Source organism: Calonectris borealis, chromosome 1 (assembly GCF_964195595.1).
Source record: "Calonectris borealis chromosome 1, bCalBor7.hap1.2, whole genome shotgun sequence".
Taxonomy (NCBI): domain Eukaryota; kingdom Metazoa; phylum Chordata; class Aves; order Procellariiformes; family Procellariidae; genus Calonectris; species Calonectris borealis.
In genome coordinates this window covers 191,850,620-191,878,494 of record NC_134312.1, presented here as the reverse complement: position 1 = coordinate 191,878,494, position 27,875 = coordinate 191,850,620, and the positions used below count along the sequence as shown (strand labels likewise).

Below are 27,875 nucleotides of genomic sequence, written 5' to 3'. Positions count from 1 at the left end.
GGTTTGTCTTGTTTTGGTAAAGCAAAAAAATTCATTTAATTGCTAATTCTGGAATATTTCTAGTTAACATTACATTTCACGGTGCACAATTCAGCTGCTTCTCAAGTGAGTTCTTGCAGTCCCTCCTCTGCACCTGCCTCTTGCCTTTCTCATCCTCCTACAGTGTAGATTGCAGCTCCTGGATTATCTTTTCTACCTCCAACCTCAACCATTTTTTTGCCTCACCTTTTGCAAGTCCAGAATGAATCTCACTCACTGCTAAACCTCCACTTTTGCTGGCTCTGTGCTCAAACCTGGTGTGCTTTGACCCTCCTTTCCTAACTGTACGTACATGTTCCCTGCGGCCCAAGCTGCAACAGTTGCTCTGCCAGGCTCGAAGAGGAGGCTGAACGCTGTCTGCTGATCAGCATCCCTTTGAACACCCTCTCCTTTGACAGCAACCACATGCGCTGAATTAGGCTCTCAGTGTCATCCTCGCCAGCACCCACAGCAGCAGGAGGTGCAGGACCAGCACTCCCACCGCCACCATTTCTCCCATCAGCAAACCAGTGCAGGGCTCACGGCAGCTCAGCTTTTCTGAGGGCAGATTTTGAATGCAGCATGTATATATGTGGTTCTTGAGACAATTCATTTCATAGACTCAGGAATAGAAAGCATATCATTGCGGCTTAATCAAATTAAATATTCAAATGAAAGCAATAATTACTTAATCTCACTAAGTCTCAAGACAAATTTAAGTCTTTGAAACCTCATTTTTGGCCTGTAGGCTATAATGAGTAAGCCAGTCTCTAATGATGCGGAAAAGACTAGAGGGTTTGGGTTATCACCAACCAAGAGGTATTTATGAAAGAGGATGAGCAGTGTGGTTATTAAGTGGCCCTCGGACAGTACCTCTTCTTTACAGATGACTTTGCTAACACAGCATCAACCAGGCACTGACATTAAGTAAAAAAAACATCCTAGCCAAGCATTTAAATTCACTGTCAATGTATATGGAAAAGAGATGTTTAGTGGCAGAGCTGCCTGGTGGAAATCACTACAGCAAATTTCAGCTGTCATTATAATCTGTTAATTAATGTGTTAACATACGATTGCAGCAGATCGGCGAGACCAGCACTCCCGTCAAGTCTAGGCATGCATAACACGAGCCCTGCTCCTGGTCCAGAAAATACAGTAAGAGTACATGCCTACACAGTTAATGTAATATATCTCATGGTCCTTATGTGTACCTGGAAGGAAAGTTGTCAGCTGAAATCTTTCATATGGGTTTCTCCACTGACTTTAATGGCAGAGTGATTCAATTTAGGCAAATATCTGACTCATGAGTCGAGACTGAGATGGCGAAGGTGGTCTCAGAGACTCTGCTCTGATTGTGGGCATGACTGTGTTTAAGGTCAGTTTGTAACTGCCTAAGTGCTGTCTTCAAGGAGCTCAGACTGGCACAACACCCGCCTTCTTGTGGGTTTGCAGAGAAGTAACACGGAAAGGTAACACTTTTCTGCACTCTGGGAAGAGCAATGACTGAAGCCTGGGAATGAGCAGGCTGTCAGGAGACACAAGCAGGAATTGCGGAGCAGAGCTGCTCACACGGTTGGTGTGCAAGAGCAGGCATCAGCGTGTACCAGTGAGGGTATCAATAGCACAGAAGGGTATTAGAGTTCAGAATACAAGGTAAAGCTTCTGGAGCACATTACACATCCCCTGGGAAACACCATTAGTGGCTGCTGGTAACAACATCAGTGGCAGTGGTAGAGATGGGTGCTGATATTGTCAATATGAATTTCTGGCTCCATGCCAGATCAAAAGCACTCCAAAACACCACAGGAATGGTGTAAGGGAGGGTGACCTGGAGCATCTCTCCCAAAGCAATATTTTTTTTACCTTTCAACCTCAATTCATTTGCATATGTTCACAAGAAATATCTCTGAGATGGAAACAAAACTCCTTACTCCTGAAGCCTGACAGAAATCAGTGTAAAATTAAAAGATAACGCAGCAGGTTTGTGTTTAACCCTAGAGGACCATTTTCGTCCACTGTTCTTTGCACTGGGATTGCTGCTACCACAAGCCCTGCACACGCAGCTATAGAAAGGGTTTCTAACACTAACCATAAGGTTTAGCTCACAGGGGCTGGAAATGGGGAGCTGTGCGGGCCCATGCTTGGGAGTGGGAGCTCCCAAGCCTGCGAAGGGTCGGGGTGCTCAGTCTCTCCTGCTCCTTCAGGACAATTGCAGACCCCCCTCTTCCTCAAGTGACACAGGATCAAAGAGAGTAGGGTACCAGCAGCTGCATCAATCCTTCTAGTTAAACAAGGACCTGGGTATGAAAGCAAACAGCAGATCCTAATTATCCACATTACTTAATCCTTAGCTCTCTGTTGGGCCCTTATTTTCTATCAGCCTGATGAGGTCTCCAGAGGTGGCTCATGCTGGAGCTGTGAGGTGGCTCACCCGCGTGGCTGTGAGCCTGGCTTGGCTGCATCCCTGGCTCTCATTCAGTGCTTAGTACAGACATCACCATTAAGACCAGTGGCTTGTTTGGGAAAAGGCGGATACAAAGGAGCAAGTGTTTGCCAGCAGGTGTTTACCAGCTTCCCAAGGATGTGAATAACCAAAACCACACTCTTTAGGCTTGGGTTAGAAGGCCATAAACATGCCAGACTTCAAAGACAGCTAATTGCACTCATTGTAAATTAACCTCACCTGTGCTGTGATGTGATGCCTCTGCCTACCCTGTCAAGATCTCCAGGAGTGTTAGCAAGACTATTGCAAGACTATTAAATCTGATGTCTTAAATACATACATGCATACATACATAAATTCCTTCATTTCCTTTCATAATGTTCTTCTGCAAAATTTCCAGCAAATCTATCTGAAATCCCCTGCCTTAGCACCATACCGGAACGATGCAATATGAATACCCTACCACACACAACTGGGTTGCTTCTCCAAGCCTGTGCTCATGTCTTCCTTTGCTTTTATGGACAACACATAAAAGAGTCTAATGTGACTGAGATGCTCTGATGATGACTCACCCAGTTCAAACTGGTTGGAAAGGTTACCACAGGTTTGTCTGACTTCTTCACTGTCCCAGCCAAGAGGATAGAGGGCACAACCAGAGCCAATCAACAAACCTATGGAGAGAAAAGAAAATGGAAGTTTATACAAGCAATTGCCATTAGCTAAAACAGAGGCTGCCACTTGGGAATCAAAGTGTCAAACTGCCATTTGCGAATCTCAGAGAAAAAAGATCTTTTCTTTTCCTAAAAACATTAGAAAATCATTTGGACTTCCACTGCTGCATTCTGCTATGCTGTTTTACAGCTGGAAGCAGCCTTGGCAGTTCAGCACCAGAAGCCATCCTCAGCTTCTGGAGCTTCGACCTGAGAGCTTTTAGACTCCCCTTCTATTCTGCAGAACTGCTACCTATACTGTTTGGAAAACTCAACATGGGGTTAAATAGAAGCTGTGTTAGTCACAGCGTTTACAAGCTGATTGTTTCTGATTAATTAAAACAACAATCAACCACGGGCTATCAAGGTTCTAGCAGGAAAAGTAAACTGACAGTTGTGATTATCCGTTGTCATTTTCCTTTGTTTTTCACCCTTTCAAAAGCCAGGAAAGAATGGTTTCATGTCACCTGATCAATTCATACCACAGGTACACACTCCACAAAGTTTTCTCAAAACATTTCATCTAAAACAACTGAGCTCTTGAGCTATTTACTTATTATCATGCTTGGCTTAACATTCACAACATGCTTTGCTTTCTCCAGCCCTCATGCTGCCCCAAGCAGATGTGTTTTGGCTAAGTCTTTCCCTTCACAAGATCTTGCTGGGAATCACCCAATGGGCCATGATTATTTTGCAGAAGTGGCATTTTTATCATATTGCATTCTCAGCTGTCACTGCAGCAGCTGCCAAAAAGCGGGTGTAGCTGGCAAAGCTTCTTACACGGACAGCCTAGAGAGAACATTTCAATGTATGCTACAGCATTTAAATGTTACCTCCTTTGTGTCAGATCTTATTTACAAGGCTGGAAATGAATCACTATGTAGATGACACGCTGGGCGTGCATGACACACCTCAGGCTGTAAAGGCAAGCAAGCCCTCAAAAAGTTTGCAGTGTGGGTTTGCAGTGGTGCCTTTTACCTGTTAGGTTAGAGCACAGGACTGGGACAAGGTTTCAAGCCCTACAGCTGTCACTGGCTGACTTTGGGCAAGTCGCTTGACCTCATGCCACCTCACTTTTCCTCTCTGGACAATAAGGACAATGCGGTCTCTGGCAAAGCACTTCTGCTGTCGTGCTCCTAGTGCAGCAATCCCTGGGTGTGGTGACAGAGGCACTGTGGGGGTCACAGCAAACTAACAGGAGTCCTGAGAGCGATTCTGACTCAGGGCCTGGAGCTAGCTGTGCATTTCTACTGTCTCCACCCTCAAGATACTTAAGCTTCTCATATTTCTGACGCTCCTGTAAGATACAGAAATCACCTTATTATGTTCTTGACTTGCTCAAAGACACACCTGAACAAGGCACTGAGGTCCAGAAGTGGTATCCCATCTTTCCCTTAGCACCTGAGCTGTTAGCAAAGTAGGTCAGCAGCTCCTTTGCTGCTCCTCCAAGAACATCTGCCCCTGTTTAGGGCCCAATATTAGCTCCTTAGATCTTCCTTCGCTAAGCTCAAATTTCTTCTTGCTACTCAAGTCTACTTCTTCCTTTCCTTGTTGAGCAGTCACTGCCTGCTCCTCTCTCCATATCTATCTACATCACATAATGAAAAAGAAATCCCTGGGGCAGCCTCCTCTCAGATGGTGCGTTCACCCAACAGCTGGAAAGGGAGAAAAGCAATTAAGGACACATGAATGCTAGGTATTTTCAGAACTTTGCCTGACCTGGATATGGTTGCTTCTAATGTCCTTGCTAATGGCTTTCACAGTATCATCTGATTTTCTTCCCCAGGGCCGCAGAGCCGATGGCAGCTGGTAGAATCCATGTAAATGAGAGTCGCTTCTAATAAATTCTCAGAAAGGATGTTTCTCAGACAAGAGAACTTAGGCCAAAACTGGGTCTAAATTTGTTAAAGACAGCTTAAGACTCTTTGAAAAAAAGGCTGATTCTCACTTGCATTGTTAAAGCTAGAAGGGCACTGTGAAGCGCTGACAGCAGGGCTGATGTGCTAGGAATGGACAGGACCCAAAGGGACAAGGAGGAACATCACCACTGATGATGAGAATGGCTGGGGAAGGTAGGAAGAGCACCCAGACGCCAGAGATAGCCTCACAGACCGGTGGACCATGGCAGCCCCGGCCAGGCCTGCTGTGGTTCTGACCCCTTCCCACACTGGCCGTGATGCCCGTGACCTGCCTGGTGCCAGCCCAGGCAGACAACAGCTCAGAAGCTGCTCTGGCCACAAATGAACCACCCTGGCTGGGCTGGTTTCAATCAACTTGTGTCCTTGAACAGACTCTCTGGGAGACCTCGCAAATGCTCAAAGGGCTCCATTGCGAGGGGCAGGGAGATGTGTGCAGGGGGCAGGAGGGAAGGCAGGCTTGCAGCCGCCTGCATTGGACCAGCTGAAACGGCAGCCAGCCCTTCCTCACAAATAGGTCCTGGGAAAGCCTCCTGCCCAATTCTTCCAGGAGAACACAACAGCAGCACTGCAGGCAAGTGAAAGGACTATTAGCATAACAATGCTGCCCCTCCAAACCCAGAACAAGCTCTTACTCAGCACTTGCCAATTACTCTCCTCAGGTGGCAAGAGAGTCTAGTGCCCATTGCATTCACAGAGGGCTGTTTGTTTTCAGCTCCCTTTAGGTTTTGTTGCAGTAACAGGTTGTTGTTTGGGTTTTTTCCCACGAATATTGCTCACAGCACTTTCCACTGCCACCCTCCAAACACAGCTCATCCTCTTCCAAACACCGTGTACCTGTTTGCTCTTTCTGCCTCCGATGCTACACTGGATACAGTGGCCACAAGCCTTGGCAACTTACTTCCTTCCTTAGCCACACCTCTTCGTCCCCCTTTCACACCCTCTTTCCCATTTCTGTACGTCCATCTCTGTAAGTCCAAAGCCCAGTTTCAGTCAAAATAAATTCGGGGGGTCAGGCTATGTCACTTACTCTGGGTTTTTAAAATATCTCACACAATGTGCCTTGACCTGGATTATGCCTCAACCTCTAACTTTGGTCTAAATTGCAATCATTATTCATGAGTAAGAATAATTGCTATTAAAAATAATCCTAGATTTCCTTGTTTCTTTCACAAAACCACAAAATTCTTATGTGCTCTACAAAGTAAACACCTTCAAACATAAGGCTTGCTAAGGCAGAGACATAATGTCTAGTCCTGCTCTCTGATCAACTCGCGTAAATCTAGAGAAATTACATTGGGGGACAGGTGAGAACATCCTGGGAGAGTGGAATGGGGACCTTCCTTACACAAAAATCCTGGTGATACAGTCACAAATTCATTAGCAACCCAATATACTGTAATGTTAAATTGCTCCGAAGGAGCAACTGCCTCACTCATATGTAGATGCTTGACCTTAAAGCCAGTCCACACTGTCTAATAACCCACTGCTGAGCCTTACCATTAGATGTGCCTCCCAGAAACGAATAAACCCAATAAAGGCAAACCAGTGTGCTATCAGAAAACCTCCCTACCCCAGCGACAGCTGATATGGGCTTTAGCAGCGCTGAGTTTCATTTATGGAGTACCAGCCATCAAGCGCTGCAGCTTCTTTTCTGCTCGCAGCCTGCGCTGACTGTGACGATGAGATCAAACGGGAAGCTGCCGCCTAACGCTGGTGCCGCCGCATGGCCCCAAAGCACGAGCGGCAGCATGTTTACGTGCGAAGAAGGTATAAAGCCACGGGCAAGCTCACACGCTTCATTTAGCGAACACAAAACCTGCCAGAGACCAAAGGTGCTGCCAGGAGCACGGGGCTACATTCCCGTCTGGCAAAAAGGCTTATGCCTATAAATACTGATTTTGTCACAGGTACCAACTGGCCACAAGTCTTAAAGCTGTTGTTTTGACATCTCCTTTGCTATCACTGGTTTTCAGCTGTTTTTGATTCACCTTTGATTCACTTGTGTTCCCCAGTACTTCTTGCAGGCAAGGTGCAGGCCAAACTCAGGGATTTACCTGCAGTGTAGACTTCCACAAAGACTTAGAGCTTGCTAGTCAGTAAGAAAAAATTTCACGAGTTTTGCTTTATGCCCCGAGGTATGTATATATGTATGAGTGTGTGTGTGTAGCATCCCATTGCTTTCAGCAGGATTCTGCGTGACTTCACAAGGGCTGATACTGCCTCGGTCTGCATGGGCAGTGAAGTTGGGAACTGGCATTTCAGCTCCCTTATTTTATGCACTGAAAGAGTGGAGTGTGCCTCAAAGCCCATGTTAATAGGACTTGGACAAAAGCCCCTCAGCCCCTTCTTTCCCTTCTAATCAATCCACCCCTGTTTGTAAGCAACTAAATGTGTGGATCAGACCCTGCAAAAGCAAAAAGACTGCATACTATTACCGCTAATAATTCATACATGCTCACAGCCAATTTGTTTAATCACAGAGAATGTAGATCCTGCTGAACAGCTGCACCCTCCATTTAAAGATCTAAGTTAAATCCAAGGGCTGCAAACCCAACGGAAATCCTTAAGCTAATTTTGCAGCTTCAGTAGAGAGCAGTTACTGGTTTAGCTCAAGACTCACATCCTGGCCTGCCCTGTAGTTATTGTATTTAGCCAGCTATGCTACCCAGGACACCACACCCATCTTTACAGCTGCTTAAAATGCTTAGGATGCCTATAACATTTCTTAAGAATGTAAAAAAAAAAACAACCCACCAAAGCACCATGCTGTAATTACCATCACCTGTCATCTTCCATTATCCACTACAGTCATTAAAAGAAATAGAAAGGGGAAGGAAATGCAGGTCCATAAACGGCACCTGCACAAAAGGGGCTGCAGCTTCGAGGGGCCAGCCGGCAGCGCAGGCGCTGGTGGCACTTGGCTGCTGTTTTGGATGACGTGCCATGCACCAGTGGAGGTGTTGGCACTGTCAGAGACCAGCTCTTCTGGAGCAGTTCTGCATTCGGGAATGAAACGGGCTCCTTGCCCTGATCCGTGAAACACTGCTATTGCAAGTGCTGCGGCTGGCTCAATGCGCTAGCGAGGCACGCGGGAGAGAGCCGTGGGGCTGACTTAATGCAGCCAGCTTGGGCAATGCAAAGCTGGAATTAAGTGCTTGGCTTCAATATTTAACGGGGTCCCATTTAGCCACTAGGGTCTTTGCACAGTCCATGCAGAGAGCTGGATACCTTCAAAAAGTGAGCTAAAACCAGCCAATGTGCTAAGTGAGGAGCTGCCCAGACCTACAAGTTTCAAAATTACAAACCGGGGTCAGAGGGTGGATGCCTCAATAGTAAACTACCCAGGGGTACACTATACTCACAGGTATAATGCGTGATCATATTTTAGTAACACTTAGCACTTGAAAGATGATCTTGTCTGTCTGGAGTGGAGCTTGTGATTGAAAATAATTGCATATAGCAGCTTCTGCATATGGTGGATGCTGCTCAGCAGGGGGGCGGCAGGGAAGGGGCAGTAATTACATTAATGGCTTGGCACAGATCTACGTTTCATCTCTGAAGTGATAAAGACATGATTTGTGGCATGCAGCAATCAGCTTACTCCAAGAGGTAAAATATTAACCGCTATTAATATCTCCAAGAATAGCTTGGATATAGGCAAGTCTCAAACAATAAATACAGAAGGATTACTAAACCAAGAGACATTAACCAGATTTTGCCATGGGCAAAATGACTGCACTCAGAAAGACCAAGATCAGTTGGCAAAAGTCAATGCACAAAATCAGAGGCTTGCAAATCCCCGTGGTGGGTGGTCCTCAGACTGCTGCTGTGGCTCCAATGGGAGCTTCCACCCAAAGATCTGACACGCTTTAAGTAACCCATGTAGACATCACACCGTAAATTAACTGTCTGTAACTGTCCTGGCAGTTCATAGCTAGCAAGTCCTGTTTTACAGGCTCAGCTCTCCCTCTCACTTGTTGAGGTCACAGCATGCCCCTGACTGCTATATGGCTCATTCGAGCAGGAAGGAGCCCAGGGTCATTGTGAAAACCCAATTTGTATTTCCACCTAGAAAAATAAAAGGAATGGGTCAGGCTTGATATATGTACTGCAGAGAGAAAATAAAACCAGAACCGAATGCTGCCTTTTGTACGGTCACTTTTTACTGAGAAAAATCTTCTTTAAAATATCTTCCTCCTTTCTTTCCCCCCATCTTCTACTTTTTCCCCTTTCATTTTCAGACCTGATCAAAAAGAAACCTTGCCATTTTTTTTTTGCTAGGCATTTCTAATGAATACTGCTCATCTGACAGATATTCGGGCCATCTGGAGAAGCTGACAGACATAATTTGGAAGTGATCCCTTTCAAGACCATTTTAATGATGATTTTTCCTTTCACATTTTTTCTCTATTAGCCCGTCTGATCTTCAAGGATGATAGAAAGTTTTCACATTCCCATCTGTCACTTGAAGCTACAGTAATCTCTACAACCAAAACAAAACCAATTTTTAGATGCAGCACGGACTTCGACTCTCCGGCTCTTGTGATTTAAAAACTCTCCTCACTGTAATGGTTTTAAAGCATCTACCTGCTATAAAAGTGAGCCTGCAGTGTGAAAGTAAAATTGAGCTGGCACATGAAGATTGTCTGTTGCTTTGAGACGTACCTTAGCCAATAAACAATGGGGCTAAAGAAGAATTGGTTAAAAACCATGATGTGAAATACTTCAGCAGACGCAGCTTCTGAAGTCCTGTTCAAGAAGCTCTCCAGGAGCTGCAACCAAGCAGCAACTGCAGAGTGGTAGAAGTGGTCAGAGCAGGTTCAGACAAACTCCAGCGCCCGGGCAAAGCAGCAGGACCTGCCAGAGCAAAGAGGGGAGCAGGGGGAGCAGGCCGTGCCGGCTGCAGGCAGCCTGGCTCCCGTGCCCGTGGGAGTCCAGCCTCAACTCAGTTAGCGAGGGACGATGTCTTTATACTGGCAGCTCCCAGCTCTTCACCCAGAAGGTTCCCATCTTTAAGGTCACAGTCCTACTGCTTCTCTTGACATCATCGCTCTGTCCTTTGGTTTCTGTGTTGTTCTTCCATTAGAGAAACGTTTTCACATCGGTCCCTTACATTCCTGTTAGTACCTGTCCTCAAGGAAACCCAGGCATGCACCTGACCTGGGCTTTTATTAGGCTTAAACATGAGATCAACACTTTGGGCAACAGTTCGCTGTGAAGTTAGTAGTCACTGAACATGGGGCGTTTGACTGGTTCCTCACTGACCCTGAACTGAAAGTGCATTGTTTGAGAGAGGATACAATTGCCTACAACGTGAATGAATGCAATAAGGGAGTATCGTGTCCAAGAGTCCAGGCAGGGGTCTCCAAGGGCACACAGATAGAGATGGTGTTTATGCTGTGCCAAATTTCCTCCCACTCCTCTTCACAAGGGTCACAGGATGGGAGAGAGAAAGTCAGTTCAGGGCTTCACTCAAGGTGAAGGTGTTTCTGCCACAGGCTTTGCTATAGCAGGATGTTAGAGGGACTATAGACGCAAAACAAAATGAAACGTAAACAACAACAAAAACCAGCGAGAATAAAATGCTACAACCTTCAGCTTTGCAGATCCTGCCTCCAGGAACACCGCTTCATCTTAAGCGTGATGGAAATAGTACAAAGGCAAAACCCCACCACCCTTTCCCTTCTGGTTCTGATCGCCAGGTTTTAATTCAATGCATTTGGCTTTGCTTAGCTCCCCTCCTTCTGACTGTCAAGCCCCATCCCTCAAACAGACTTTTTCAGTTATTTTGGGTTACTCCACACCACGAGCACTCGCTGCCTGGCAGCTGCTCGGCTCCGAACCTCGGCGAACAGCCCCAGCGAAAGAGCTGCCACCTGCCTGCTGCCGCTTCCCAGAGCTCCCGGAAAGCAGGGCCAGGGGTGGAGGAAGCCTAAAAAAGGCTTTACAAATGCCTGCCAGCACCCAGCACGGCAAAGTGCTGTGTCATGGGAGAGTCACAGCCCTCGCTTTCTCCCTGACTGTGGGCACGGGGCCATGGAGGGTGCAGATGGGAGTTTTCGAGCAGATGAAGCATGACTTCTCTTTGATTTTCATTTGATAAAAGTTGGTGTGCTGATTACCACAGAGGTGCTTCAGGCCCAGAGGGGGAAATCGCCCCATCCAGAGATTGCTACCCAAAAGCTAATGGCTTTGTCTGCTCTATCTGACCCAGGGTGTTTTTAAAGCAGTACTGAAGGCTTCAGAAAATGGGGATGCGGGCTGGGAGAAACCTAAAAGAAACAGTGAAGTAGGAAGAGTGGAGAAAACAAACACAGAGCTGCTACTAAATGGAAGTGAATTAGTAAAAGCCATTTGGTAAAAGGACAAAAGGATCAAAAGGTAAAAGGGCCTTGGCAGCTGCTGCTGTGGAAAGGAAAGATCCAGCACCAATTTCAAAGCCCTGCAAAATAGGCGCCCGTGCGGGGGGTTCCAGGAGGCTGCAGCTCCCAACAGTTCCAACCACTGAAAAGTACTGCAAGTACTTCTTGTAACTAGATTTTATAATGCAGCAGTAAACAGGCTCCACAGTCTGTGCGGGTTGACACTAGATATTGAGAAATACAAGAGTTTAATCATACTTTACGTATGCAGTAGGAGGAGTAATAGAATCTTTGAGAACTAGTTAAATTACAGTGTGTAGCTGGATATTTCATTGAAAACGCCTTTATTACCATTTATTATACAGCACCATTCACATGCAGGGGGATTTAGAGAGATCCAAGGAAACAGGTACCTGCCCGTGCAATTTGTATCTTATTCGTTATGTTAAGTAGGGCTAAGGCTGGCCACAGAGTCACAGTGGAGGGTATCTGGAGGATGCACCAACTGCTCAGGGAATGAATATTCACTGAAGCAAAGACTCCAGGCTGACTCCCTTACCGCCAGATCATACAGTCCCTCTTACATTTTCATTCTCTCAGCCAATGGCGATACAAGAATTTGGTACCAAGTAGAACATCGTTCTAATAGAAGCTCCACAGATCCCAGGGGATGAGAGAACAAGGTTCAAATCAGGGAAAAAAAAAAAGGAAAAAAAAAGGAAAAAAAAAAGAGAGAAAAAAAGAAAAAAAAAAAAGAAAAAAAAAAGCAAGGAAGCTTTCACCATGGCTATTTTTCCCAACCATGATAGTTGGGTGTGGACAACTGGATATGAGAGATTCCAACATCACCAGGCTTTCCCCCTTGGGCTTCATGCAATACGTACTGGTTATGTGCCCATAAGCCGAGGAATACTGAGATTGTGAATTCTCCAGAGTTTAGACACAAGGCACAGCACTAAGCAGTCTGGGTAAGCCCAGACTTGGCTGCTTTTGTTTGTCGAAGGGGATACTTGGAGGTATGAAAGTGATTATCGTGATCATGATTCAGGGTTGACTCTTCTTTAAGCAGAAGGTTGGACATCCCTTCCAACATGAAAGACTTTAGGAATCTGTTTTTACATCATTCGGGCACCTCAGCTTAAGGCAGCTGGGGCTCAAGTTGTGTGTGTACACATAGGACTACTCGCATTTCAGCTGGGTAGCCCACCTGGAGACCAGCTCCTGCTCCAAAAGAGCATGGGTCTTCCTTTCTAGGTGCCTCAGATGGCATAGGGCATATCAAACCTATGAAGATGCCTCTGCAGCAGCAACTTAACTGAGACCCTTGTCACTACAATCAATGGAGACTAGAAGCTGTTTTTCTCATCCTAAAGAATATGTACACATAGGTCTATGACCAGGACACATCTAAGTCCACCTAACTCTAAGCAAAAACATTCACATGGGACTGGCAGACATGACACAAAGCCAGATGCTCCTGGACTAGTAGCTGGAAGTGGGATAGCCAAAGGCATCTCGAATGGCACTAGACACTTGTAGATTATTGACTGAATTGTGCTCCACTGGCAGTATCGACTCGGAGTGGGATTTGGCTGCCCAAACGCAGGCACCTTCTGTCAGTGTTATCAGCTGTTCAGTATCTCACTTGGCCTCTAGCTGCCTCTCCAGGGCAGTGCAAGTTTCCCCTAAGTCCTCTGCCATACCTGCCAGCCCACGCAGCAGTCTTGCAGACCCTAGGGTATCTCTAACAGCACAAAGTACCTAGATTTAGGCTAATGAGTTTCACCCTAGATATCTATTGATCTTAATGTGAGCTTGGAAATCTACCTCAAGGGAAAACATCTGTATGTAAACACCTTCAAAAAGTCTGTGAATCCATAATTGCATCCTGCCCAAAGTTACCTACACTTTATTTTGTCCCTTATCTTCTGTCCTTCTGCGATCATTCTGCCCGTAAGTTGCAAATGCCACAATTCCTGTCGTGAATTCTCTCTTCCTTTATGAGAACTGACCTGAATGCTAGGGAAGAAGAGGAGATTAAAGGAAAAATTGTCTTGCTCCTAAGTGTAAAACTGTATGCTCTACATTAAAAGGAAGTTATTTCTATGGAAACAAGTTGCTGCTTCAAAATGACCTTGATCTGCCTCAATTGCTACCACAGAGCTAGACCAACTCAGGACTAGCTTTGGTGATTCTCTGCATCATTCCTCCCAAAGTCTGTCACACAACAAAATGATTGACACCTCTTGTTCTGAAAAGTATGTGACATGGTCCAGTTAAAGACAGAGTGAATCTGCAGAGTGGAACTGAAATGCTTGAAGAACTCCAGAAAACACTCTGGAGTTTGACTGTCAGCTCATTTTTGTTTGGCAAGCCATGATCACTGCTTGTACGTTATAAGCTTTATGAGGGGAAAAAAAAAAAGCCTGAGCGTTATCACATGCCATCCGACTTCTTTATGTGACAACCCATCTGTGTACTCACCACATCGTTTTGTGGCTCAGAATCAAATGTTTGACAGTTCAAAGAGTCTAGAGCAGCATATGGCATATGACATAGTGTATTTAAATAGAAATCCCTCCATTAGAAACACAAGGGTGCCTACTGTGATTTATAAAAGGTAGTTTAATAACTAACTTCCCAAAATACATAATTCTCCATGTAGTTGTAGTAGATAAGGCATATTCCTTTTCATTAATATGAATTTCAATAGCAACTGGAGGCCGGACAAAACTAGCCAGAGCCTTTGCAGAAGCTCCAGGCTCGAAGGATTTCCCAATACATGAAATGATCTCATGAAGGACCATGAGGAGAGAATGAAGGAAATATATCCCGTGACAGTGAAGATGCCTAAGCAGACAAAGGGATAAATGGACAGGCATTGCCATATCTTTTCAATACAAACTGGTCAGACTAAGGTTGTTATAAGCATTAAGGAAATGTCGGCAGCAGCCTGACTCCTGAGCATCACTCCAGTGATTCAGTGATACTCTAGATTCTCCCAGCCTTTGGAAATATTCAGACATGGATTGAATACCAAAAAATTGTTATTCTATGTTTATTAGTTCACTGATCTGTGAAAAACGATAGTTTGTAGATGCTAGATAAAGCAACAAAGCTGCCCAGCCAATTCTTTCACTTTGGTGGCATATCCCCAAAGTGACAGGGGAACTGGAACTGATGCAAAGCATACATCCAGTGGGGGAATACTGCATACCAGGCTTTTGACTTTTTTTTTTTTAAACTTTGTTTTATTTCAGTTGAGCTGTCCAAGGAGTAATGGAAGATCAACCACTGCACATCTCAGTAAAACTTCAGCCATATTCAAGACTTCAAAGTAGCATTTTCAGTACATGGTCTGCAGACCCTCTGGCAAACCAAGGAGTACTTCCAAGCAAGCTCATACACACTATTAGGCAATCTATACCTGGAAAAAAGATTGAATGGGACTGCATTTCTACTGGAGAGTCTGCAAGACCCCTCAAATCAAACAAGTTTGGAAATCACTTCTCTAGATAGGAAATACTGTAAGATAAACTGCTATAATGCTGTAAAAGTCAGTGGCAGCCACCAAACACAGCTGAGAAACACTTGTCCCTTTATACTATTCTCACTGGTGCTTCACAGGTTTAAGCCTCCCTCTACTCTGCAAAAATGTACACACCAGCTTAGTTGACACACAGGCCTGCAGCTATCAAATGCGTCTCTCTCCGTACAGTGTAGAGCTCTCTGATGGATAAGTCATAGACAGCTAAGTGTTGTGAAATACATGGGAACTGATGAAGAAGAGGTCAGTTTAATTTATTGTTTGCTGCTGTAGCTGCAGCACTTTTTAGCAGCTTTTTAAATATCCTCCGCATCCGCAAGACTACTTGCAGAGCATGCAGCTAAGCACATAAATTAATCTATGTGTGAACAAAGGTATACTCAGTGCAGTTTGCCTTTCTGCTGAATTACAGTGTAAAATCAAGAGAAATGGAGTAAAATCTAAGCAATAATAGACTCCGTGTGAAATTGATCATTCGTATGGCTTCCTCAATTAAACTAAAAACAACTATTACCCCATTCTCAGCTACTTTGTTTTCAATAAGAGAGATGATAAGGTTCAGCACAGCTTCAATGAGAACTGTGTGACACTCAAAATACTGTTTCCATACTGTCAGACTGTCTGTTTTGTTTTGCATGATTTTTACATGCTATAAAGTTTGCCTTATGTGACATACCCAAGAAAAGGATATTTTTTATTTTTAAAAACAAATGAAAAATATGGCATTTTCTGTGCTTTCCATCCAAAGGCATTCAAACTCAGTAACTGACCCAATTTGCAGAGGAAAAAGTACTCTATCAAGTCAATTTCCCTCAAATAGGTCCTATTTTTCAGTTTGCCACAAAATGTGATAAATCATAATTTTGGATAGGAGCTGCAGTTTGTTACAAATATATTGCACATCTGCAGCTCAGAAAAATTTGGCGCTGCTGCTTATCCTCTCCAGAGAGAATCCATATGGACAGTCTTAGCAACATCTCAAACATACTTAACTCTTTCTGGTAATGAAGACCAGTGCATGAGAGGGAAGAACTGAGTGCAAGGGTATGCTCCTCTCATGACGAGCTCATGAGCCCACCTTTCATCTCATTTTGAAATCCTCTTCTCCCCACCCACCCGTGAGTTATCCCAAGGCAATGGAGTAATGCCTCAGCACTGTCCAGATCTTTACGTTGCGAGTCTTTTGCTTCCCATCTTCCTCCTGTATCATTCAGTAAATTCTTTTATGCAGAGAACATACTTAAAACACAAAAAAAGTCTTGGAAACTTGGGTTGGAAGGGACATCAAGAAGTCATCTAATCCATCCTTCAGCCTCAGTCAGGATAAGCTCTACTTGTACCTTCCAAGAGAAATATTTGTTTCATCTGTTCTTAAAAAACCTCTCCCAATGGAGATCCCACCACCGTCTAAGATAATCTGTTCTTGTGGCTCTGTGTCTTCAATAGAAGCTTTTCATGTTGTCTAACCTATATCTTCCTCGTGGTAATTTAAGTTCACTCCTTAAACCATGGACTTTGCTAAACCCTTACCGGGGCTCTGAGAGAGCAGTTTATTTTCTTCCCCCTTCGCAGCACCTTTCTCTCCAACGGATTAAGCAGTCCCAATTTCTTCAGTTTTTCCTGCTAGAATTGGCCATTCCATACAGCCTTCTCTATCCAGAGGATTTCTGTGGCTGCTGGCTTTGACAATCTGTTGGAATTCTTCCTTCAAAAACCAAAAAGCAATGCCAGAATACTATCAGAACAGCTGAATCATGAATCAAATTCTTTGCCTTCAACTGAGAGAAACCAAAAGGAGAGTTAAAACAAGTTAAATGAAGACCTTGAAGGTGATGGCAACACTAACTAGCAAAACCCTGAAATGAACTCTGTGAGTCTTGGAGCTCATTACTGTTCTCTCTTCCTAAAAACTTGTCAGAAATTATGCTTAATGAGCAGCGGAAGACTCTTCAAGTCCATCTTTGCTATAAAGGCTGTCCTTGATAAAAACCTATCAGCGCCTTGATGCCATCCCCAGCACTTAATATTTCTGCTCCAATTTACAAGATCATTTGCTTAATGGATTAATACTTGGTGACTGGAGCGTGCAATTGCTAGATACAAGCATGCATTCTTATTCGGACCTAAGAGTAGTGAGTGCGACGGAGCAATAGTAGCATTGGCTGCACCTCCTACACGGACTGAGAGAGAACGTAAGAAAAAAATGGAAACAAACAGAAAATGAACAAGCTATGAGATGGCTACAGAAGCAGCTAACGATGGCACTTAGACTACTATAAAGTCTTCAAAGAGGAAGAGGAAAACCCCTTTATTTTCATCTCTCCTCATATCCTAACCATTATTTGCATTCGTTCAGAACCAGCTGACTCCTGTGACACATCCAGCTCCTCACTGGCCACTTGTGCCGCTGATCCTTGCTTGAATCCCCTCAGCTTACACTTCAGATATGAAATGAGTGACCTATGTTTGCTGTGATGCAAATAAAACCACTTGCAAGTGTTCCCAAGCCAAAGTTGTTTGACGGAGTTATGCATTCAGCAAATAGCCCAAGACTGGAGCTGGGGTGAAGTTTCTGGTGTGCTGCTTACTGGGGCTGCAATCCCTCCGCTGCTCTTGGTCCCCGCAGTTGGCTCCTGCTTTCTATAGTTTTCACACAACTCTGTCCATACAAAATGTTGTTTTACTAATGTATTCCAAAACATGAGTTTACTTTATAGCTTGGACAGGGGCTGGTGCAACTATGGCACCATAAGGGCTATGGGATATATTTTTAGACAGGTGAAAGTATTACATTTAACATACAAAAGCACATGTGACCATGCAGGCTCAGTCTTGTAACCTTACCCATTCAGGTACATCTAATGGGGGACAACTGGCCGCTGTGAAATCAATCAGTTTTGCCACTGATTGCAGTGAAGCCAGAGTTTTAGCCACAGTTTTTAGCTCACTATTTCTATAGGTAATTTCCACAGCTGGAAATTGTTCAAAACCAAGTATATTTGCCATGAGAGAAACTCTGTCCTTCCTTGGCTTTCTATTTAAAACTAGAACAATATCCAGTAACTGCTTTAAGCGAAGGGATATTCCCTCCCTCCTGGATCTGACAAGACTTTTCCTTGTCTAACTTACGTACCCCAGGCGCACTCCCATTGCAGCACAAGTTATACCCAGAAGCATCAGAAGAGCCCTATAACTAAGTCAGAAACATGGAGATCCCTTTCGTCCTGGCTTTTCTGAAATGTAAATGTTCATTTTAAAATGATACCATCACAGCTTCCAGGACCAGCTGTTCATCCTTTTCTCCTTTGTACTTTACTGCCACTGAATCCTCGTTCTGAATTATCAGAACAATAATTCGATTCGGAAAAAGGGGGGGGCAGGCATTCATATCCCCCTGAGAAGAAGAGATAAAAGTTTAATTCTGAAAGCGGATGTGCCAATGGTGGATAGTGGGGAATTGGGATTCCTTCTTAACTGCATGGGAGAGTTCAGTAAAGTTTATTAATAAAACAATTTAAATAACTCCATTTATGCATTATTTGTACAAGTATCTTGGCAACTGCTTATTTAGCATCTTGAACACATCAGGAATTTTGAAGAGGAGGACTGAAATCTTGCCTCAAACTGTAAAAGCTTTGACTGAAGTGGGTCTGGGAAGTAAGGAGGGTTTTTTCTTTTTCTGCTTCTCCTTCTTCTTCTTCTTCCTCCAACTAAAAACAATTTTCTAATATCCTTGGCATAACTACTATAATGAAGCATAATTTATTTGATCCTTACACAGCCCCCTTAGGATTACTTCTTGCGGATAGCCAATTATAAACTCTTACATACTTTATAGCCCTCATTATGTGTGACAGAGGCACACTAATAAATAATGCAAAACCCCTTTTATACCCAGTCTACCTTGTGAGAATACAGGGGTCTGGTATGGAGGGAAAAAGCACATTGTAATGCATTCTTATTTCCAAATGGACTGAAAAACTTTCCAGCTTCAGCTTGCTTCCTTGGGACTCTTTCTTTTTTTTCCCAGACTGGACTCCTGTGGCTTGATTCATTACTAGATAAAAATCAAGTTCAAATAGAAGTGGACCATGACACACAAACTGTCACTGCCCTGTCACTTCCTCGTGACATCCTGTCGGCTGCAGACAAGAAAGGAGGTCTGGAAGGAGAACAGCCAGGTTGAATACAAATGAATTGATATTCAATTGTAGGCTTTTCACGGTAATGAAGCAGAAAGGGCCATGGCCCAAAGAGCACATTTCACCCTGCCTGCTCTGCCTTTCTGGTGCCACTTCCAGACACCGCTGGTGCTCAGGTCAAGGCTCTGGAGGAAAGCAAAGCAGCTGTGACTGTCCCTCAGCTGGCAGGATTCAAAGCGCAGAGTGAGCAACTCAGGAAAGACATGGGGTTGAATATACACATAGAAGGTCCTGGTGGACTGCTTTATTTTTGTCTTTAACTGACATGATGCTGCTTTTTGAAGCAAAAAAGCTGCAACTATAATGACTGAGAAATGTTACCAAGATCACTACAGAGGCCTGTGAAGTCACAAAGGCTACAGCTGACTTCTGTCCCTGCCAGGGAATTCTGTGCAACCATTATGTTACTCAGATTGTGCCCTGAAGCCTTCTTTTTCCTACGTGAAGAAGAGGGGATAATAATTCCAAAAGGCACAGGGATTTCTTGCCTCTATGTGGAGCTTGGAGACCTTGAGGGACAGAGGGTAGGAGAAGGGAAGGTGTTCACACAACAGTACACAAGGGTACACAAGGGAAGGTGATCACAAACAATAGGTTTCAACTATTGCAACCCGGAATAAAAGTAAAACAAACAACTGGGTGAATCATGTAATTTTTTTGGCGGATCTAGACTGGACTCAAACTCATTCAACTTTCTTTCCTTCTATCCTTCTATTTAACAGGGAAGGGGAACACTTTAAAAAATCAAACCAACAAGCAAATAAACAAGACCAACTTTTCCAAGGGCAGAGCCCACCACAGCCCTTGCTCCAGGAGGATTGGGCACAGCTACTTTCACAGCCTGTGATGTGGTGTGTGGAAGCCTAAACATACAACTCTTGGCACCAAAACTCAGCATTATCCACTAAATGCCACATCTCTCCAGCTACTGTCTAGATGGCCACAGCTAATTACACAGTCTGAGATTCCAGCAGACATCTGGGTCTTCAGCATCTTCCAATATCCCCATGTGGCTTAACACAGATGTGGAACAAATGCATAGAAAGAAGGCAGAAGGAAGAGTGACTGTACAACACAAATACCTTAGATACGGATAAGTTAAAGCCTTGCCACTGAGTCCTGCTAGATTATGCAATCAAATCAGCAGCCCTTCATAGCTGGCTGTGGGGATAGCAACAAACAAAAGAAGCAGAGACATTTGCCTTTGTGTGCAGCTACAAAGAAATTATCTGCCATTTTAACTACAGGGTTTGACTAATGTACACTTAAGCACTCACCTTCAATTAGCCATTTAACCTACCAGATCAAGCTGTGATCTGAAGAGGCTGAGATATGGGTAAATGTTCCTCTTGCAGAAGCCATAGGGACTGGCCAGAGGAAGTGATAAGCAGGTATAATCCAACAGGCTGACAAATCCTACATTTCCAGGAATGAACAAAATCCACAATATCTTCTCTATTTCGTACAGTTCTCCACTTATGATAATCTCAGCAGCTACCTACCTCAGCTGGTGTCCTGGTTTCGGCTGGGATAGGGTTAAATTTCTTCCTAGTGCTGTGTTTTGGATTTAGTATGAGGAGAATGTTGATAACACACTGATGTTTTCAGTTGTTGCTAAGTGCCCTCCTAGTCCAAGGACAGCTCCCGTGCCTACTGACTGAGCTAGGTACACAAGATGGGAGGGAACGTAATCAGGACAGCCAGCCCAGCTGGCTAATGGGGTATTCCATACCATGTGACGTCATGCTCAGTATATGAAGGGTAGGCGTGATCCAGGAAGTACCGATCGCTACTTGGTTATCGGTCAGCGCGGGTGGTGAGCAATTGCATTGTGTGTCACTCATTTTGTACATTCTATCATTATTATTATTATCATTATTCTCCCTTTTCTGTTCTATTAAACTGTCTTTACCTCAACCCACGAGTTTTTCTCACTCCTACCCTTCCGATTCTCTCCCCGTTCCACTGGGGGGGCGGGGGGAGTGAGTGAGCAGCTGCGTGGTATTTGGTTGCCTGCCAGGTTGAACCACGACAGTCCTTTTTGGTGCCCAACGTGGGGCCTCTTCAGCACGTGTCACCTCCTCCTCTGGGGATATTCCAAAATCTTTGCCTTCTGGCCAGTTCGTGATCACCTCCAAGATTCCTGGGCGACTGGGGTTTCCTATTCGGGCCCGTTGTGTGATCAGTGCGGCCCACTTACTCCACATAGCATCAGTTGCATGATGTGTAGAGGGGACGCTCCCCTTGAACACCCAGCCCAGCACCGGCAGTCGGGGTGCCAGGAGGAGCTGTGCTTCAGTACCAACCACTTCCGAAGCAGCTCGAATCCCTTCATATGCTGCCAATATCTCCTTCTCAGTTGGAGTGTAGTGGGCCTCGCATCCTCGGTACCCCCGACTCCAAAACCCTAAGGGTCGACCTCAAGTCTCCCCTGGTGCTTTCTGCCAGAGGCAGAGGTGAGAAAAACTAGTTTAAGTATTTATCACTTGCCAACTTCTCATTCCTGACTCTATGTTGCCCCTTGTCCTCAGGAAGTAAAAAATACTTATTTTCTACTGTATCAGTTCCCAAGCAGCCACGTAAATGCTTGTGGCAATATCCTGCTGGGGCAGTTGAGGAAGAAGTGATGATGGGAGAGTTGTGAGCAGAAGGGTGCAGACAGGGAGAAGGAAGCCTTTCAAACCATCCCTCAGTGGCAGCTAGGCAGGAGGATGGCCTTATTCTGGTTCCTGTTGCTGACCTTGTTGAAGTTACCCTGACACTGCTAACATGTTTTTCAGGGGGCAGATTCAGTCCCAGACTGTAGACACCAAAACCTTGTCTTGATTAGATTTTATGTAAAAGCTGATTTCCAGGAACATTTTAACCAAAAATAGCAGATGTTTACACTATCAAGTTTTGTTGTTGTTGCTGCCTGCAAACTGCAAAAAGTATCTCATATTTAATTTATGCTTATTTCACTTATTTAAAAGCAAACAAAAGATGCATTTATAAACCGTGAGGTAGAGTATCATATCTTTAACTGACACTTTTGCATTGTTTCCCAGGGACATGTTGTTCCCAGCTGTCCTGGTTTTGGCTGGGATAGGGTTAAATTTCTTTGATAGCTTAAGCTATCAAAAAAAAAAAAAAATTTGTGCCACTGTACCCTGCAGCAGATCACTGTGTTCCAGGTCTCCGAGCCTAACAGATCTAGCAGAGCTGCACAAATTGGAGATAGAAAAGGACAATTTGCATCCAGTCCCCTCCCCCACGAGGGGCGGTTCATTCCCTGAGGTAGTCTGTTGTGCTTTGCTCCCTGAAGCACGTTGCTTTCATCAGTGCTGAACACCATGGTGTGTCCAGTCCAATTTCAAAGGTCTCCAAGCAATAAAGGTTTATGGCTTTCCTGGGGCAACTGTTCCACAGCCAAATGGATCACTCTGGTCTGACTTCAGGGAAGCAGTTAAATGGAGACTTATTCCGTGTCTCACCAGGAAAACACGTCTGCACTTAAGAGCTCTCCTAGAACAATTGTGTGTGTATATATATATATGAAGACAACGTCGCTTCCAAATGCTTCCAACGTCGCTTCCACATGACAATCTTCTGTCCCATCACATTCACCTTTCATTCCCATTGAGATGACAAAAACTCAGCTTGCCTCCATCTTCACGTTCACCAAACACCACACTGTGAGGATTGAAGGCAGCACAAAACACCACCGACGGCATCCCCAGGCACAGCAGCCTCCTCTGGAGCACAACAGCTCGCCACTGCCTTCGGGAAATGTTCAGTGCCACTTGCCATGGCCACGTGGAGAGCTGAGCAATGGGGCTTCTCTTTCGCTCGGGTTGATTTCCAGGTGCTCCAGCTCACCAGGCGCAGTGCGTGATCAGCTGCACTAACAGGCAGAGGTGGCAATACGAGGGGCATCCAACAGGACCGCTCCTCCCCAAAGCAGCCTGCTCTTACGCCGGTTAACGGGCCACAAAATATGACTTTGAGGTGAATTTCATGTCACAGCTGAGGAGATCTAATGTTATGCCATCTCTGAAGGGGATAGTCGGACGCTCTATACATTCCCAGCTATGTCTTCTTGCCCCCTTCTTGCCCCTTCCCTCGTGCAATTTCAGGCTAACGTGAGCCAGTTCAGGAAGCTACACTGGCAAAAAAAAATCACTGCTTTTTATAGGTTTATTATTCTGCTGGCATTAACTCTCCAAATTGGCATACTGATGGGTTAACATAAGTGCCATGCCAAGGGCAAAGGGCCACCTCCTCCCAAGTAGCCAGTAAATCAGTTCGGGCAAATTACCAAACCCTAGTCCAGGTCAGTTTGTTTTGAGCCCTCCGTGCAATGACCCAAACAGGTCAGGAGTCCGGTCTAGATACATCAAGGGAACAAGGGGCATCCAAACAGTGGTCTGGCACCTGACCAAGTCCTGGAGAGGTGGGCAGAGCCGAGGGGATCTGCGGTGCTGCCCGTGGCTGAGAGCGGCTCTGGAGCAACGCATAAGTGGGGCTGAGGAAAAAGCCTTGGAGACAACTGCACAGAAATGAGACAAAGAGGGAACTGAGCACTGCAAATGTGACATTGAGGGATATTCAGAGATATACGAAATAGGAGCAGGATGAAAGCTGAAAGCTGAAGGAGCACAAACTTTCAAGAAGATGGGAATAGCTTCTATATTAAAGGCAGTTAAAAGGCCAAGGAGGAAAAGATTGTGATAGGAGCCATAAACTTAGATTACTTGCATCAATAAGGGAGAATAAACTGTTGTGTAATATGAAGGGGCCCTGCAGTCAAAAGGCAATTGGTGTTGGAAAGAGGTTTCTTAAGAGATAATCCCTTCTCAGTTCTCTGATATACACCCTTGCTACTGTATTTCTCGCGTTCGTTCGTTACAATGATCTGCCTAACTGCCTAATAAGCATCATTCCATCTGTCATCAGAAAAAGAGTTCATGACTGCAATAAAAAGCTTGGATGCAATTCAGCAATCCAAAACACCACGGCTCTAATTTATTCATTCATTTAGTTTTCAGTGGTGCAATGACACTGGCCACAATAGTATTACATGAGGCTGGTTTAAGTATCCAGAGGAGCTCAGGGAGTGGAAAATTCAATTCCCATTGCCATGGTGAGCGATGTATACCACCGAAGAGAGCTTAACTCCCAGGGTAAGAAGGGTGCTCTCCCTGCAATATTCCTTTTCAGCACAGGCACTGTACTCACCAACAGCATTATCAAAACTCAGAACTCATTACTCCGACTGGGGGTGAAGATCCCTCCAAATCTCATTTAGGCGGAAGCTCCACCCAGCAAGCGGCAGTACTGAAAATACGCTGACAATCATCAAACGGATTTACTGTATCATGCATTAAAAAAGTCCTCTGCAAAGCTGTGCAAGGGCAATGTTTTCTAATTCCTTATGAACTGTCACAAGACAGGTCTTCTGAGGACTCCCCTGTCATTACCCTGCCACTCGGCTGACACTAATTCAGCTGATTTTGGCTATTTCCCAAAGGCAGAATGGCGTAGGAACATAAACAACTTACTTTATTGACTCTTCACACCATAAAAAGGAGTTGGGTGGACAGTTTGCAACGTAAAGTCCCTGTGGTAGGTACAGCTTGTCTTCCTGTCTTTCCTCTGCAGAGCCATGGTAAAAGGTGTCTTTGACACCCACCTTCCAGTGCTCGCCATGACCTGGTGCCTCGAAGCAGGGATACACGAAGCACCACACAACGCTGGTATTCGCTGCGTGCCCAGAGCCTGTGGTGTGGTGAATTAGGGGGGAGCTGCCTTGTACCCAGCTTTACATAGATCCTGACAGGCCTATGAGCACAAGTCAAGACAAAGTTATGCATATAATTGTAAAAATAACAGTGGCTTGCAAATGTTTACATGTTCAATTATATATAAGCCTTCCCCAGTGAGTACATCTGTCTCTTTTTGCTTTTCTCTGTCGGTGAAAATGCCTCTTGAATGCAGAAGGTGAATGCTGTGAATGAATGATGAAGATGAATGTCGGTAAAATTCTCCTGCCAGCAGGGTCCACAAAAAGTGAAGACAGAGAAACTGGGATTTATATTCTCTTCTGAAGGGTTCTCCGGGCTGGAATTGCCTCGGTTTGCAGCTTGCCCTTTTTAAGAAGTCCTTTTGCTTTGGTGAATGCTATGCAATGATTTTTTTCCTCCAGCATTTGAAATCAGGGACACCCCTTGGTCTGTTATCACTACCTAGAGCAAATCCCCCAGCCAGACCTCTTTCCTCAGACAGATGATGCTTTTACAGGCAGAGCCATAATACTGGTGCTTTTTGATGGGAGTGAAAAGAGAGAAAGGTGGCATGATATTTTACTACAATACCAGTTTGAATCAGAAGGTAGGAGTGAGCTGCCTGCAGGAACAATCTGCCTCATACCAACGGGACAGACAACGAGAGAAGGTCAAGGTAAGTCAAACTGTTTTGCATTTGTGGCAGGTGAAGTGCTCGCCACGGGGCTACCGGAGCTCAGTTGATATGGGGCAACTAAAGCCCTGCATATTTAATGGTTGATGGGATTCCTGCGTCTCACGGGTATTTCCAGCGAGTCCATTCTGCAGCCTCTAGGGTCATTAGAGAGGGGCTGGCTACACGCAGATCCTGTTTCCTATGTCCCCTTCCACCTGCTCAGTTTTCACTCATCCTCCCCAGCTATTAAAGGGGAGATGGAAAACTGGATTATCTATATAACAGCATTTTCCGGATGAAGTTTCAAGGTGGAGGTGTCCAGAAAGAGGCTGACTCAGTCCTTGCCTGGGGGGGTGGTATTGGGCACTGGTGGCTGCTACTCATCAGCAAGAAATGAAATGCTTAAGACATTTGCTTAGCAGAGAGTCATGAAAAACTCCAATTTTGCCCACAGTAGAAGTAAAAGAAAATCATCACAAGGTTTCGTGCCTTAACCTGTCACTTTTATTTTAATAAGACTAGTTTTTCCTGAGTTTCAGTGCAGGAAGATCTTAGCTGGCACATTTCGGGTCAGCCAGTGCGACTGATTTAATACAGATGGAAGAAGCTAGGGATGAAGAGTAGAAAAAATAAGTCATTAATATACAGTAACTCCTATTTCAGCTCCTGGGAAGAATATTGCTTTTTCCAGGGGCAAATGAAATGCTTATGTCAGGAAAAAAAGATCCAAAGAGTTTATTTGTGGGTCTCCTTTCCCACCTCACCAGCAAAAAAAGAGTTAAAGCTGCTGCTTGGCATCAACTTTATAGTCAGGGAGATTATCATGATCCTCTTATGGATGTGGAGCACAGCAGCACCCTTCCTAAAAGGCAGCAGTCTGCAGGCAGTGCCGGGGATGGGACAGACTTGGTGAGCCCTCCTCTCTGCCTTGTGAAACTGTGGGTAGCCATTTGATGATGGACAGAGCTAAATTAGGTCAAATCACTGCATCAAAGCCAGGCAAGAAAAAACAGTGCAGATGAGGAGCAATAGTTGCATGACCAATTTTAGGGGATGTTGTGGTGTGTGCGGGGATTGGGTTCGATTTTTACCTAAACTTGGGAGAAATGCATTATTTATTGGCATTATTTTGACAATTATTTTAATGCAATATTTATTACTGCATTAAACAATAAGCCTAAGATCTTTCTAACGGAAGAGGAAGATGTTTGCTTGGTTTCAAGCAGAACACCCAAGCACAGCCAGGTCCCGCTTGTCCTCCCCCAGAAGTTTATTAGTGAATGAATTGCTCCCAACAGCTCTCTCTTTCTTTCTTCCCTGCCCTCCCCCTTTCCTGTCTTGAACTTCCAAGCAGAGAATCGAGTCTTTGTTATCACTCAGGATGTTGGTGAACTATAACCCCCTCCAGCAGCCTCATGCACCCCCATGGACCAGGCTCCGGTCCAGCAGTGGGTGAAAACAGCCCCGCTCCATCCCGCCAGCAGGATCAGGACCCAGGGCTGGCCCATGCCTGTGTCTGGATATGATTCAGGGCTATTCAGCACATAGAATCATAGAATCATACAGGTTGGAAAAGACCTCTAAGATCATCGTGTCCAACCGTCAACCCAACACACCATGCCCACTACACCATGTCCCTAAGGGCCTCATCTACACGTCTTTTAAATACCTCCAGGGATGGTGACTCCACCACTTCCCTGGGCAGCCTGTTCCAAGGCCTGACCACTCTTTCAGTAAAGAAATTTCTCCTAATGTTCAATCTAAACCTCCCTTGGTGCAACTTGAGGCCATTTCCTCTTGTCCTATCGCTTGTTACTTGGCAGAAGAGACCAACCCCCACCTCGCTACAACCTCCTTTCAGGTAGTTGTAGAGCGCGATGAGGTCTCCCCTCAGCCTCCTCTTCTCCAGGCTAAACAACCCCAGTTCCCTCAGCCGCTCCTCATAAGGCTTGTGCTCCAGGCCCTTCACCAGCTTTGTTGCCCTTCTCTGGACACGCTCCAGCACCTCCATGTCCTTCTTGTAGTGAGGGGCCCAAAACTGAACACAGTATTCGAGGAGCGGCCTCACCAGTGCCAAGTACAGGGGCACGATCACCTCCCTGCTCCTGCTGGCCACACTATTTCTGATACAGGCCAGGATGCCGTTGGCCTTCTTGGCCACCTGAGCACACTGCCGGCTCATGTTCAGCTGGCTGTCAATCAGCACCCCCAGGTCCTTTTCCTCTGGGCAGCTTTC

General features: G+C 45.1%; 1 protein-coding gene across 1 annotated transcript in view; it reads right to left on the bottom strand.

Annotated features, from left to right (window-relative positions):
- Positions 1-27,875, bottom strand: part of LHFPL6 (LHFPL tetraspan subfamily member 6) — a 146,923-nt gene that overhangs the window by 10,897 nt on the left and 108,151 nt on the right. Inside the window, exon 3 of the mRNA XM_075139976.1 lies at positions 3,034-3,132. Within this exon, the coding sequence (XP_074996077.1) occupies positions 3,034-3,132 (99 nt within the window). The remainder of the gene's footprint in view (positions 1-3,033; positions 3,133-27,875) is intronic.